Genomic DNA, 16,008 nt, shown 5'->3' with positions numbered 1-16,008 from the left:
CCTACCAGGCTGTACAATCACGGTGACCTCAGCTGTGGACCGCTGTCTCGCTGAGTCTGTAATAGTCAGCTGAAATGTATAATCTCCTTCCTGCATTGCAGACAACTGGAGGTATGGAGTCCGCACTCCCTAGTCATGAGGTAAAACAGAAGATTATAGGAGATGAAGAAAGAAAAATCAAAAGGTACAAAATGGTCTAAGCAATACAATTTGGTATAGTAGCCAACTAACAGTTTTAATTCATAACAACAACAAACATTTCGTCTGCTCAAATGTGTCTCAAGGGAAAAATAGATTTAAAAGCAAATTTCAGATACACTATTCAGACTCTCTTAAGCAAACAGACTAGTCTTTCCTTTGTAGTCAAATTTAAATTTCTTATTTTGCTATAATTGCTGATTATTTTAAAAACAATAACAATGAACAACAATTTCTTGTGCAGCATATTTACATTCATAACTAACAAGTAAAATGATCATCATTATTATAACTTCTTTCGTTTCCTTGATGATATGTCTTTTTATTTAAACACAGCAAAGCTGTTTAAATGTAGTATTTGTAAAAAGAACAGCTTCCTTCAGTTAATATGAACACGTAGTTGAACTAAAATGTCATTAAAATGAAAAAACCGATCTGATTGCATTCATATTGGGAAGATAATATAGGTTTATGAGGGCATCTATTTTATATCAATAAGACATCTTATAACATTATATTGTGTATTGTACATTGTCTTCTAGTGAAAATGTCAATAAAGAAAATATACAGAAGGACCAAATCCTGGGCCCACTGAAGTTAATATCACTAATATCATAATAAGTTATGTCACTGACTTTACCTCTAGGACGAAATCCTGATCCCACAAATTGCCCATCAGGTACTCTCTCATAATGCCCATCACACAATTAATAGCGTGGTAATCTGATATTTAAATATAAATGTGTAAAGGGCCCATTATAGCCCACGTCCCAACCACCATATTAATAAGTGATCATTTGTGGCATCGTAACAGTGCACGCTGTAGCAAATTATGATGCAACACATCACCTTTAAATGAATAAAGATATCATTTAAAACTATCTAAAGTGTAATTTTTATTATTAATTAACCAGAGCTCATTTCTGTACTAAAAATCAGCTACTGGCAAATGCAACAGTCCTCACATCCTCAGCTTCGTAGCCATGAAGACTATTCCCAGTTCTTGAGCAGAAATTGTAACATGCCATTGCATTTCAGCATCAGATAATTGATGAGCCCATTAGACATATTGAGCCAGGGTCCCATTCACACAGGGGAGTTGCTTTGGGCTGTAATAACTCCCAGACCTATAGTTCCAAGTTGTGCAGACACCTGCTTTCTCAGACTTCGAGCTTGTCAGCACAGTTTCTGTACCACTGTATCAATTTAGAAATCAATATCGCTAAAATCAGTGCAACCTTCTATTATGAACAGTTACAGCAGTAGAAAGCTGCTTATATGAATGGGAATAACTCAGTCCATGTTAAGGGTCTGTACCAATTTAATTATAATCCGTTTCTAAACTAATATAATTATAGTGGTACAAAACGAGTGTAGGCAAGCTCTGAAACATCCTCATTTTCAACATGGACAAACACATCTATCCTACAAAAGTGGCTTCTGTGGTTCAGATGATCTGGGAATTAATTAAGTCAACTCACTGCAGAGTTAAGATCTGAGGCCTTGCAGAGTGCAAAAAGCCCTGGATAATATTCATTAAAGTGAGTTCTTAAAAGGGAAAACAGCCATAAAAATTAATAGAGTAAATTGGCTTAACTTTAATATGACTGCACAATTTTACTGAGAGCGGAAGATACTGTTATGATGAATGTTGAGGACTGAAGCTGATGGATCTAAAAGCTGCCTTCCATTCATGACAAATGTAATAAGCAGTTAAGCTGCTTTTTGGAGTAAAAGAGGGGAAAAACAGGAGCCACCACCCAAATGATAGGCATATCAGGCTGGTCAGAAGCTGATCTATCTAGGTGGAGGGATTTCACTGGGGACTGAATGAAAACATAGGGGGCTGGGTATTGTTTGGGTATTGCCCTTTCTCTCTGTGGGAGAAGCAGCCAGTCAGGGAAGCACTGGTAATGTGTGTCAGAAACCATGATGGGGATGGAGCAAGACCATGGCTGGAGCAGGACTAGCAACAGGGCTGGAGCAAGACAATGGCTGGAGCAGGCTAAGGCAGGTAGGGGAGAGTTCTAAACCCTTGAGTGACATTGAGCAGACTGAGCTACTGTTCCTCCTCTGAGGCATATATACCTGCCCTGAAAGTCACCAGGCCAGTTCCTGGCTTGTGGACTAGCTGGAGCCGAGCAACAGAATGACTCATCAGTGCATGTGGCTTAATCAGACTCTAGTTCAGCGATGACTCATCACCTTACAATGTGGCCCTGAAAGAAAGCCAAGTGAGAGCTTTTGGGGCAGAGTGCTGGCTGGAAAGAGGTTTGGAAATGTGAACAAAGAAACTGCCCTCTGTGATCTGTTCCTATTGTGTTCAGGGAAACAGGATTTTGTGTATATTCTTTGTACATAAACGGGATTGAGTCAAAGAAATACTTGACCACACCATCAATTTCTCCTCTTAATGGAAACAACTTGCAAAACTTTGAATGCTTGAGTCAGAAGGGATAATGCTGCTGTTAACCGCTGGATCCAAGGAGAGAAACTGGGAGCTGGTATTCCTGTTCAACCAAGAGGGAACAAATAATGAAGCTGCTCACAGAAATCAAAGTTGGCCAAAATAAATTAAAACACCACCAAAGGGAATGAAAACAAGATCTACAGACTCTAAAAAGAATTTAATACAAGAACTGCATACTTTGCATAGGTCAAAAGGGGTAACCATACATTTTAAATAACAACTAGCAAATGTGGTGACAATTTCTAGGTATTTATTTGCTCAAATTAGAAACAAAAGATAAAACAAGCTTTTGATATTAAACAAGAAGTAAGCTTACCTGCATTGCTACTACTTTGCCTTTACTTTTGGAGCTAAGCGACCACTCGTAGCTGACAATCTCATGATCATCACTGCTCTGGTTTCCATTCAGTGTGATGAAGTTTTGGGGCAAAGTTATTGCCTGATTTGGTCCTGTGTTGGCAATGGGTGGGTAATCCACTGGTTTGTTGACTGTCAGAGATGCAATTGTGGAGTTCACTGCTCCATCTGAATCAATTACTGTTAACCTACAGGAGGAAGGAGGATATTGAAAATCCATTAATTTGGATTTCTGCCAAGTTCAGATGCCCATGTTTCTCCTGCAACAGGAGATGGCAAAAATAACACCTAAAACAAAGCAAAGTCAAGAGCACTTTCCTACCCTGAGGTAAAGTGTTTCTAATGTGATGAACTGTTACAAAGGAAATCCAGATTCCTATACTCAGGTCTCAGGAAAATGATAAGGAAACGATTTCCAAACACTGCCTTGCACGATACTGACAATATACCTGAAATTTTTAAACTCTCCCCATTCTGGCTACAGGTGAAATTTTAACTCCATTTAAATCAATGGCAAAGCTCCCATTGACTTCAACAGAGCCAATATTTCATCCCAAGTCCCAAATTCCTAACAACACTTACTGAGTAAGAACCCAACAATTTAGCTCTCCATCTGAAATGTATTAATTCCTGTTAATAACTGAAGAAAAGATTGTTTGAGAAGTTCTGAAATTAGATACCAGACTCAGCAGAGGTGAAGTAATTAACATTCATAGTGTCCTCTTTTTCCTTTGCGGAACTAAAATTATTTACTTTAGTGGGATTTAGCAGCATCCAAAATTTTTGAAGACAATGTCAATGGAGGCTAAGTCACAATACCAAAACAATGAAGTTATATTACTGCTAACAATAAACAAAATGGAAATCCCATTATACTTTAAATTAAGATTGAGATATAAATCTACAAGTGAATGAAATTCTGAGGGAAAGTTACCTGGTTTAGGTATTTATACTGTGCTCCTCATTGTGGTATCAGAACACATCTTTAACTGAGCTCAGTTGTGCCTAATGTACATAACGAAACACTTGGAGGGAGTGCACTTTGAAGCTTTCCACAAAATTCGGCAAACCAGTATAAAGCAATTTTATCATAAGGGGAAGGATAGTTTTGCAGTGAAAGCAAAAGGACTGGAAGGTAGGTGCTCGGAGTTCCATTCCCAGTTTTGCGACAGATTGCCTTTGTAACCTTGGACAAGTCACTTTAATGTCTCTGAACTTCAGTTTCCCTACCTGTACATGGGTATAATAAATGGTCACCTGACATAGGTCTTTTGAGACTTAATTCATTATTGTATGAAGAGCACTTTAAGATCCTTCCTTGGAAGGCATTCTAGAAGCATCCCCGATATGGGCAACGGGTCAATTTTCAGCCTCATTTACACCATTGTGAATATGGAGTAACTCATGAAGTCATTAGAGCTGCTCAAGACTTACATCTGTATAACTGAGAACACAATATGGACCTATATGTCAAAGCAAGTATTAGCACACAACGCTCGCACAGAGCACCACACTTTACACACATGTATGTGAACTCTAAGTTCCAACACCTCAATGATGTTATGTTATTAAGCAATTTCATAACAATTGATTTTATATCAAATTTAGGACTCACTTTAGCAGGCAAATCACCTGTTGAAGTCTGTGACAGTCCTGCCTATAAAGGGCGTGCAAGATTGGGTCCTAAACTGAAAGTTGCTAGAAAATGGAGAATTTATCATACTGAACAAGCACTCAGAATTACAACGGCAATCTCTGCTTTTGCACAGAAACCTGGATTGACTCCAGTTTCAGCAGGCTATGCTGGGAGTCAAATGGTAACAATGAAAAGGTTTTACTGAAGAAGTTAATGATTCTTGCAATATTGACTCACCAGAGTGCTTTGCAGTGATCAGTCTCCTAATCCCATCCTGTCTACAGTTAGTTCTAGAGCATGACTACAACAGTTGACTACATACGGATACCAAGGACACTTTTCCAACTTGTGGAATGAAAAATAATGAAATGAAAATAGTCTCTCCTCAATTATAGAAAACATTGCTGGGGTTGGGGTTTGGGGTTGAGATTCTGATATATCATTTTACATAACACCACGCTGCAAAACAAATTTTGATTTGCTGCAACATGTCAGTCTTGTGAAATCCATGTAAGTGTTTCTGCATTATCCTACTCCCTCAGATTCTGCAACAAGCTAAACTTAGGGGTACAATTTGCCAAAGCCATAGCCCTCTGTTTGAGGAGGCAAACATCAACACAAAGATTATTGTTTATGTGTATTACCATAGCACCTGAGAGCTCTAGTCATGGACCAGAAACCCAGTGTGCCAGGCACTGTACAAACAGAACAAAAAGATGGTCCCTGCTCCAAAGGACATACAAAAAGAAAAAAAATCTTGAATTGAAATCATGATGTGAGGCTTGAAACACAGGAGGAGGGAAAGCACCTCACTTACCGGAAAGTGTAATTTCCAGGAACAAGGTTAGACAAGTGCAAAACAGGCGTGTCAGCTGATGCCTTTTGTTCTCGCAAGGGACCTTTAATTTCCTCCCAGTGGTAACTCAGTATCTTAGTGTCATCTCTACTTTCTATATCAAGTAAAGAAAAATACCAGAGTCTGGTATTAACACCATGAATATTAAAAACCTCTCATACTAAGAAACTTTAATTGGTTTTCTATATTTATCTTTTCAGACATGTTCACACACACGAATACACCGAGCAATCTCAATTTGCTGACAGGTATTAAACCACAACATCTGACCCACAGCAGTATTTCCCTATACTTAGATAAAGATAACTCCTGGTTATGTTGAGGTAAATGTTGATTTTTTTAAATGGCAGCAAGTCTATAAATATGTAATTGTATAATATGGCAATTACATTGAGAAGGGGGTATATTTAGCTTCCTTATTCCATTTTAAAAAGGAAAAAATCATGAAAGGATATATTATACCAAAAGACCATAGGTAATTCCACTCCAGCACTTAAGGTAGCTATCTATTTAGACCTCAATCATGCTTAATTTTAAAATATGTGAGTAGTTCAAGTGTTTTTTTGTGTTCAATGAGACTACTTGTGCAAGTAAAGTTAAGCACATCTGTAAGTGTTTGCATGATTGGGGCCCAAGGGTTGGCGATTAAATAACACCAATAAAAACAGAAAGAACAGCTCAGATGATGATGAAGAAGAGTGATATTCAACACAAAACAGAGACAAAGCAGAATTAACAAAGGCAGGCAGGAGCCTTCAGAAAGCTTAACTCAATACTACAGCTGTGAAGAGTAGGAACAGCTAGAAAAGCGGTTGTAGAAGAGGTCTCAGCATCGCCTATGTCACATGGAGAGATTTCCATACTGGCCCTGAACAGGTTGGCATGAAGGATGACAATGGGAACTGGAGGAAGGACAGGCTATGAGATTAGCATGTCTGTGGATCCAATGGCCCCCAACACACTGCTCAAGTGGAGAAGCAGCTGAGGGGGCTGCACCAGAGCCCTGCACCCTGGCCCCAAATTGGAGGATGACTTTCATCTTCCCAACCTCCCCATACAACTTGATTATGTGAAGTTTGATTGACTGAGCTTTCTGTAGGTGAAGAGAGTAGAAGGAAAGAAAAAGAGTGAGAGCTCAAGAATGGATTATTCCATAACGAACTTCATTCAGACTCACATTTTATACACATTCAGCCTGATTATCTCCTGGCATGCTCCTTGTTTAGACATACATGCCCTGATTCAGCAAGGTACTTAAACACATGCCTAACTTTAACCACACGAGTAGTTCCATCGACTTCAGTGGGATCATTCACATGCTTGAAGTTGGGCATGTCTTACATACCTAGGTGAATCAGGAGCTTATCCCTGTGCAAAGCGAACGTAAAACACTACCACCAGGAAGAGTGACTTGATAGCATTCCCCACTCGCATTCCCAGGCATAAATGACTGCAAAGTGGTGGAGAATCAAGGCCAAACTATATGGCCATGTTGCTTTCCACTTGAAAATGGATCCAGAGAGAGAAGCTTTCATATTTAAAAAAATAAAAAGGTAAACAAACACTAGAACGGAAACGATGGGGCTCAAATTTCCTGACAAACATCATAACCAAGTGTTGCTTCATCAATAGGACACAGATAGGGGATGTAATGTTATAAACATATAGTACCGAGGCTCTTATATGATAAGTAGGAGATGGTGGTAATAAATTAAATGTACCATCCATACGAAACAACATTACAATTCTATATAAGGATTATAGCATAAAAACAAAGAGTTGTCCAGTACATACGACTGCCATCAATGAAGGTAGAAGTTGTAGGCAAAGACACCTCCTGTGCGTTGGGGGAAGCAACTGCTACGGGTGGTTGGTTTACTCTGACTGCTGTGTGAAAAAGAGGAACAGAAAACTCTTGTTTAAAGAAGACCTGTGCATAGAACTCTATTCTGCTGAGAGGGCTATCTGCCAGAACGATAGACAAATCAACATCCAACCAGTGAGCAGCAAGATTAATGCTTAGGCAGTGGGGAAAATAATGGAGGTTGTGTGTGAAATCAGATAGATTGTTAGGTGGAAAGTTTCTATTATTTTCTATGGTAAGAAGCTAAAGAACAGCACTTAAAATGGTGTTTTCTTAAAGAACTATGAGCTAGATAATTAAACAGAAGGAAACTGCTCAGCTTTGCTCAATATATTGTCTAACACTACCAGAAAATTGATTTCCTGCAAAGTTTGAGAGCTGCAATGCAGTTAGCTAGATACATGAAGTAATCCATGCAGTTTTGGAGCCACATTGCAGGTCTGTAAAACAATAGTCCCTCTAACCTTAAATTTAGGATCCAGAGTGCGAGTGATTAGGGAGAAAGAATGATATGCTCAAATACCACTACTGGTCCAGATCCTTAGCCCAGGCGAAGTCCCCTTTGTGCCACTCTAGCAACACAAAGTGGATTTAAGGCCACCCCATTGGAGTATCTAGGAATTTCCCTGATGTTGGGGAATGCCCTAGTGACATAAAGCTAGCACAGGCAGCTCTTGAAAACCAGCTGTACGTTCTGGGGCACGGTAGGGCAGGGCAGGGGAAAGGATGTTAGGTCAGAGTGCACTGTGCTCCAGCAGTCCTAGGCTGGAGACTCTTCCAAATGGCCTAAGTTCAATCAGTGCTGTGGCTGCTTTAACTTGTGAAAGGGGCCAGTTCAGCACCGAACAGCTCACTATTGGGGGGAAGGTTGTGTACAGGGAGACAGACAGGTGAAATATTGCCCCTCCCCATAGGTGCATGGAGCTCTGGAACAGCTTGGGATTCCGCACACTGCACTTAATTTAATTTAGAAAAAATTCCCTGACGAAATGTGTGGTACTGAATACAAATGTGTGTGTGTGGTTAGGCGACTAGTTATTCTTTTAAACCACTAATGAAGCTTTAAAAAAAGGTGGTGAACGAGCCCTTGTGTTGAAAAATTTAGCTACTATTCCGGCAAACTGATTTACCTGGTTTGACAGTGACATTTACAAATCCTTCTCCAAATCCGTTTTCACCAGAAACAGTCACTTTGAAGGCATAGAGGCCTACTGAGAGCTGAAGCACAGAAAAGAGTGTTTCCAGTTACAGGCAGGAATTTCACAGAGATCATCTGAACATTTAAAGATTTGCCTGTCAGACTGTAAACAAGCAACTTGAAATCCAGGGCTCCATCTATAACGGCATGCACAAAGCGTAATGGTCATTGCCCAGTGGTGGGGATTGAGAAGAAGCCACTTAAGACACATTTATTTTGCCTAAAAAGCAGTTCTCAACCAGGGTCCGAGGGCTTCTGGGGGCCCACGAGCAGATTTCAAGGGGTCCGCCATGCAGCACCGGAATTAGACTCTTTGAGATCCAGGGCAGAAAGCCAAAGCCCCGCCATCCAGGGCTGAAGCCAAAGCCTGCACAATTTAGCTTCACAGGGCCCCTTGTGGTGTAGGGTCCAAGACAGTTGCCCTGCTTGCTACTTCCTAATGCTGGCCCTGGCTTTGATATGCAGAAAACCAGCCGTTGTGGCACAAGTGCGCCATGTGTTTTTAACAGCATGCTGGGGTGGCCTCAGAAAGAAAAAGGTTGAGAACCCGTCCTAAAAAATCATCAGACTCCTCTGAAAAACTTGATATGCCTAGTGAAGACACTGACACGGGCAGAGGAAACAAGGGAGCCTTGACAGTCAGTAAAACAGGAATAAACTTCTCTGTGATGCATAACATATAAATTAGAAGGACCGCAGGTCCACTCTAACGCTATAGCTCACCAACTTTTTCTTTCTGTTCAGGAACGTTAGGACAGATCCTCAGCTAATGTAAACTGAACACGTAACAGCTACACGGTCTTCAGCAGAGCTCTGCTGATTCACATTAGCTGAGGATGTAGCCTTTTAGCTAGCAGATAGAATTGATTTATAAACCAACAATCCCAGAGCCGATCTGATAACATGCTGAGGGAAGCACAACTGAAGTATTCGTAACAAATCAAAGATGCCTCCAGTGCAGACCGCAAAATGTCATGCAGCAATTATGAGAGTGTAGTGGGACTAAATTACGTCTTGCTTACTTGAGAGAGTTTCAGTGTCCGTGTACGCTTTCGCTCCATTTCACCCTCATAGTCAGCAGGGTGACTGATCAAGCTCCACTCATAGCTGTAGGCTGTTTCTGGGAGTGAAAAATTGTACAGTAATTATTAGCCTTGCCTTCAATATAAACAACTATACAGACACATGGGGAAAAATGAAATGAGGCTGAATGTCTACAAGCAAAATAGTCAGAAACAATGACTTAATAAAAATATAAGAACGACCATACTGGGTCAGATCAATGATCCACTTAGCCCAATATTCTGTCTTCAGACGGTGGCCAATGCCAGATGCTTCAGAGGTTATGAACCGAACGGGGCAATTATCGAGAGATCCATCCACTGTCATCCTATCCCAGCTTCTGGAACTCAGAGGCACAGGGGCACCCAGAGCATGGGGCTGCATCCCTGACCATCTTAGCTAATAGCCATGGATGGACCTCTCCTCCATGAACTTATCTAGCTCTTTTTTGAACTCAGTTATGCTTTTGGACTTCACAACATCCCCTGGCAACGAGTTTCACAGGTTGACTGTGTGTTGCACGAAGAAATACTTCCTTTTGTTTTAAACCTGATGCCTATTAATTTCATTGAGTGACCCCTGGTTCTTGTGTTATGTAAAGGGGATAAATAACACTTCCCTATTCGCTTTCTCCCCTCCAGTCACGATGCTATAGGCCTCTCCCATATCCCCCTTTAGTTGTCTCTTTCTGAGCTGAACGGTCCCAGTCTTTTTTACTTCACCTCATATGGAAGCTGTTCCATGCCCCTAATCAATTTTGTTGCCTTTACAAAAGGTTGTCATTTGCTAGTTATGACTATGCTGTCTGTATGTGTGCATCATTTTTGTATTTGAAGTTATGAATGTATGATATGTACTTGTATCGCAATGTGTTTGATTCTAAGTAGCATCAGTGAAGCATTTGGTCAGCTTCTTGAGAAAGGACTATTCTGAGTAAGTGCCCAACCAAGAAACACTTAACTGACAATGGACTTTGGGAGACGCCAGTCCACATCTGAGCTCTCCTGGGAACGTTCAAACTAACATGTAAACAATGGCGTCAACCTGCAAAAAGCTGAATCATTCATGGACATATGACTTGTCCAGGTGCCTACAAACTCCATCTTGTTGCTGTGATTTTGCACAGAAGAACAAAGGGATTTCTGCCCACAAGAGAAAGAATATAAAAGGCCCTGGAAGCCTCTCCATTTTGTCTTCAGCTGGCTCAAGAGATGGTCTCTCCACCCCAAAGAGATGCATGAAAGAAACTGGAACAAAGGTCTGTAACTACGGGGTGTGAGTGACTACTGGACCCAGGCCATAAGCCACAATGTTGGTCTGAAAAGGATTGGGCCCAGATTAGGAAGGCGTATAGTCTATGAAAGAAGTTTACTGGGACATCTCTAAGGGTGAGATTTACCTGTATTCAGTTTCCTAATGTATTAGGTTTAGACTCGTGTGTTTTGTCTTACTTTGCTTGGTAACTTACTTTGTTCTGTCTGTTATTACTTGGAACCACTTACATCCTACTTTTTATACCTAATAAAATCACTTGTGCTTATTAACTAACCGAGAGTAAGTAATTAATACCTGGGAGAGAAAACAGCTGTGCATATCTCTCTATCAGTGCTACAGAGGACGGACAACTTATGAGTTTACCCTGTATAAACTTTATACAGAGTAAAATGGATTTATTTGGGGTTTAAACTCCCAGAAAGACTGAATACTGGGTGCTGGGAAAGTCCTTGTTACCTGAAAAACCCCTGGACTAAGTGAATCTTAGTTTCTGTGCACTGCAGGAGGCGTGGCCCAACCTCTTGGTCTGTGCTGTAGACGACTGGAGTGTCTAGCTCAGCAAGACGGGAGTGGAGGGAAGCCTTCTCTGGCATAGGGGTTTTTTCCCAGTGGTATCCCAGCACATCTAGTGACAGTCTTGAGGGAGTACCTGTCACCCAACCAGTCACAGTATCATGTGCAAATTTTGACACCTCACTGCTTACCCCTTTTTCCAGATCATTTATGAATATGTTGAACAGCACTGGTACCAGCTCAAATCAGTCTGGGACCTTGCTATTTACTTCTCTCCCCTGTGAAAACTTCTGATGTTTGAGTCTGTGATCTGAATCACTGCTCCATATAGTATGCGTCAAGTTGCTGCAACATGCTGTAACTCAGTGATATGAACGGTGGTGGGGGAAGAGGGATGCAAATTAATGGACTCTGCAGGTACTTTAGCATGAGTACTTACTCTCCTCCCCATCACTGACACCAGTTGCTGAACTGTCCTGGTGCTAAACACTTATGCACAAAGAATTCATTCTTTGCACCAGGCGACGACAGCATTAAGAAAAGTTCATCTTAGCGTTCGCAGCCTAAGTTTGTTTTTAGCAGATAGTGTAAGTGGACACATTAGTCCAGATCCTCCCTAGCGTAAATGTGTGTAGCACCAGAGGAGGAGCTGGTTAATTAATTTGCATGCTGAAGACAAAAACCACACCCACTAATCTCTAAAACCCCCTTTGAAATGCCCCTCTGCAGCTGGTGCCACAGAGAACTGTCTCCGCAGATAAGAAGGGGAAGTTCTGCCCCCTGGATCCCCTCCTAGTTGTGGCTGTACATACAGCCTCAAAGCCAATCTGTGTTCATGTGTCAATATTTTATGTCTCCCTGTTTGAAAAGATTGTTAAATTCACCTGTGCGGGGTGGTGGCACAACAAAGGCATTCAGTTCAACTTCATTTTTTGGTAGAGTCACCTGTAAGTTATCTCCAGCTGACACCACAAGTTCTTTTACTGTATCTGAAGAAGATAAAAGCATTACATTTTAAAAAAAACAGAATAAAGGGGAAACGGATTTGAAAAACAAATTGTAATAGGGATTGCATATTTATTGTACATTATCTGGCAACTTTTTGGGGAAAGATGGGGGAGAATTACATTTTCTTGATAAATTATCAAGAATAATCATAATTACAGATTAATCTTCTCTCACCAGCCTACACTTGAGAATGGCTCCCCCTGAAACTGAAATCAAAATTAACTCATTTTTGTTTTAAATCAATGTTTGTGATTTTTCCGTACACCGTGTATATTCATTTTGCTTTGAACACCTAAAAATCATAATTCCCCACCACAGAGCCAATGTGTTTTTCCTTAATAAAAGTATGGAAATTTGGGAGACTAAAGGGTAAAAGTGCTGAATTAGAAAGGACTTGTATGAGAACCGGAGCATGTCTGCATTCAATCTCTATGTAGTTTTTCTCAAGTTTCCCAGTCGCTAGTTTTCCATTTCCATCAGATACCTATAGAGGAGACATAGTTTGCTGTCTAAGGGCCACATTTTGGCTAACCCTGTAAATGTGCACTAGAGAAAGAAGAGAGTAAAGGAAGCCTCCTCCAGCCTCCAAACCCCCATACATGATACTTCCAGAAAGCCACTGCTCACGTTCCCCAAGTACAGACCAGGAACCAGTTAGCAAAGTAAGAAGCAGTCTAAATCTCAAGAAAGGCATAGCCAGGCAGACTCGGAGCAGTCAGTTCCTGCAGACCTGCTAGCACCCGGAGGTCAGTGCCGACTCTTTTTACAGGTAAGTGCTACTGCTTCATGCACTCTCCCTAGCAGGCCCTGAGGCACTCTCTTTTTCTGCAGGATGCCACAGATTGTATCTGCTCTGCTTTGATAGCTCTACCCAGACTACCAAACCCAACTGTGTCCGTTGTGCTTAAAGGCACAATTCAGCCCTAAATTCAATCACATGTGTTCTTGAATCAGTCAAACAACTCTCAGGGATTCTGATGACAGGCTTCTGAACAGTTTCTAATGGCTTTGTTCTTGGAAGCATTCCAAAGAAATCACAACCAGCCGAGTCAGAACTAAAAGAGATTACACCAAATAAAGTAACATAACACTTACTAATGCAATAGGAGCTCGCTTTTCCACCAACTGTGTACTGTTTATACATTAGCATGATGCTGCCATTGACATGATTAATATGCTATTCATAGCGTCACATTTTCAACGTCCATAAAAACAGCAGGAGAACATGGAAAAAACAGCTTGGCTAAAAGGTGACGGTATGCTTTGCATCTTATTTCATGCTGCCCTCCTGCTGGGAACAGCCTTCTACTTCTTGGCCACAAAGAGTCCTTCCTCTCTTCCTTCATAGAATCATAGAATCATAGAATATCAGGGTTGGAAGGGACCCCAGAAGGTCATCTAGTCCAACCCCCTGCTCAAAGCAGGACCAAGTCCCAGTTAAATCATCCCAGCCAGGGCTTTGTCAAGCCTGACCTTAAAAACCTCTAAGGAAGGAGATTCTACCACCTCCCTAGGTAACGCATTCCAGTGTTTCACCACCCTCTTAGTGAAAAAGTTTTTCCTAATATCCAATCTAAACCTCCCCCATTGCAACTTGAGACCATTACTCCTCGTTCTGTCATCTGCTACCATTGAGAACAGTCTAGAGCCATCCTCTTTGGAACCCCCTTTCAGGTAGTTGAAAGCAGCTATCAAATCCCCCCTCATTCTTCTCTTCTGCAGACTAAACAATCCCAGCTCCCTCAGCCTCTCCTCATAAGTCATGTGCTCTAGACCCCTAATCATTTTTGTTGCCCTTCGCTGGACTCTTTCCAATTTATCCACATCCTTCTTGTAGTGTGGGGCCCAAAACTGGACACAGTACTCCAGATGAGGCCTCACCAGTGTCGAATAGAGGGGAACGATCACGTCCCTCGATCTGCTCGCTATGCCCCTACTTATACATCCCAAAATGCCATTGGCCTTCTTGGCAACAAGGGCACACTGCTGACTCATATCCAGCTTCTCGTCCACTGTCACCCCTAGGTCCTTTTCCGCAGAACTGCTGCCTAGCCATTCGGTCCCTAGTCTGTAGCGGTGCATTGGATTCTTCCATCCTAAGTGCAGGACCCTGCACTTATCCTTATTGAACCTCATTAGATTTCTTTTGGCCCAATCCTCCAATTTGTCTAGGTCCTTCTGTATCCTATCCCTCCCCTCCAGCGTATCTACCACTCCTCCCAGTTTAGTATCAAACCACTCTTCCATCTACAAGGTCCTCAGATCCTTTAACCACTGGGATTTGCACAGCCGTGCACTTTCAGGCAGGGTTCAGTCAAACAGAACTATATATACCCAGGGTTTTTTATAATCCTTCCCCACTACTGAGAGACCACAGCCTGGAACACCCTGCTACCAGAGGCTGCATTTGCTGATGCCCAAATGTCCAGTTTGTACATTTTGAGCCCAGCAGACCTCATCATCTGGGGCAGAAGATCTCTGAGCCCAGGAAGCTGGTACCACTCCGAGCGAGTGGGCTTTGATGCCGGTTGCTGGAGAGATTCTTGTCTGGAAGGCTTCATATATGCACTATCCAACCCTCTCGAAATAGAATATTTTGATGCTCTCTTTTCTTTGGATGAGAGAGAGCAGATCAAGCACTGAACTTGCAAAAGGCCTGTATGCAACTGATTTAGAGCTGAAGTCTCCACGAGCATCCAATGTATGCTAGAGCTTCTCTCTTGGGTGGACAGGATCACAATTTCTTTAGTTCTGAAAAACTGAGTTAGTTTTTGGGATACAGGCTGCGTCTTTATGAAAACCACCTTTTCATTGTGGAATGTGCTATAGTGCTCCTCAATGGGTGAAGCCCCAGGCTCTGACACTCTCTGGGTAGAGGTGATGTCCATCAGGAAGCCATCCTTGGTGGAGAGGAAATACAGGGATACCTTCCTGAGGGGTTCAAAGGGATGCAGAGTCAGTGCACTAAGAATCACATTGTGGTTCCATGGCAGCACTTGATTAATCTTAAAAGGATGAAGTAACGATGCAGCTCTGAGGAAACACCAGGGGGAGGGAGGTTCAGTGCTACCTGCCCCTTGACTTCTCCCAAGTCCCATTTTGAGTCCTCTTCAGCCCTCTTCCTCCCTTGGATGCTACTGAGGAGAGGCAGGAGGGAGCAGGGAAAAAGCTGCCTGGCCTGTGGTTGCAGCCACACACCATTGCCTGAGCTGGGGCTCACCCCATTGCTCAGGGGCCCCCTTTGTATCTTTTTGTCATGGTAGGGGGGACTGACACCTGCTTCAGGGTCCTGCTTTCCTGCGGGTTTAGGTCCAGGCTGGCTGCTCCTGGCTCAAGAGAGAAATTCTGCAAAAATCCCTGCCCTGATGGTTCTACTGAGATATGCAGGGCTCTTCTGTCAGGCACTCCATGAGCAGAGTGGAGCAAACTGCACACGTTCAGGCTTTCCCCTTCTTCCCATTCTCCTCCATGCTGAACTCGAGTTTTACTGTCTAACAGTCGAGCAAAACACTGACTTTTGGAAATATATTTGCACACTGATATTATCATCGTCATCTCCATAGCAGGTAGG

The 16,008-nt window shown here is 42.0% G+C and overlaps 1 protein-coding gene across 5 annotated transcripts in view; it reads right to left on the bottom strand.

The window, feature by feature from the left end:
* KIAA0319 (KIAA0319 ortholog) overlaps positions 1–16,008 on the bottom strand; it is an 83,742-nt gene that overhangs the window by 32,909 nt on the left and 34,825 nt on the right. For all 5 annotated transcript variants that reach the window (XM_043540041.1, XM_043540040.1, XM_043540042.1 and 2 more), the window contains 7 exons: positions 12,314–12,418; positions 9,602–9,699; positions 8,512–8,599; positions 7,312–7,404; positions 5,479–5,611; positions 2,985–3,213; positions 6–129 (listed from right to left, as the gene is read on the bottom strand). In XM_043540041.1, the coding sequence (XP_043395976.1) occupies positions 6–129; positions 2,985–3,213; positions 5,479–5,611; positions 7,312–7,404; positions 8,512–8,599; positions 9,602–9,699; positions 12,314–12,418 (870 nt within the window). The remainder of the gene's footprint in view (positions 1–5; positions 130–2,984; positions 3,214–5,478; positions 5,612–7,311; positions 7,405–8,511; positions 8,600–9,601; positions 9,700–12,313; positions 12,419–16,008) is intronic.

This window comes from Chelonia mydas, chromosome 2 (genome assembly GCF_015237465.2).
Source record: "Chelonia mydas isolate rCheMyd1 chromosome 2, rCheMyd1.pri.v2, whole genome shotgun sequence".
Lineage (NCBI taxonomy): Eukaryota > Metazoa > Chordata > Testudines > Cheloniidae > Chelonia > Chelonia mydas.
Note: the sequence above shows the minus strand (reverse complement) of the source record. Positions and strands in the feature narration are given on the sequence as shown.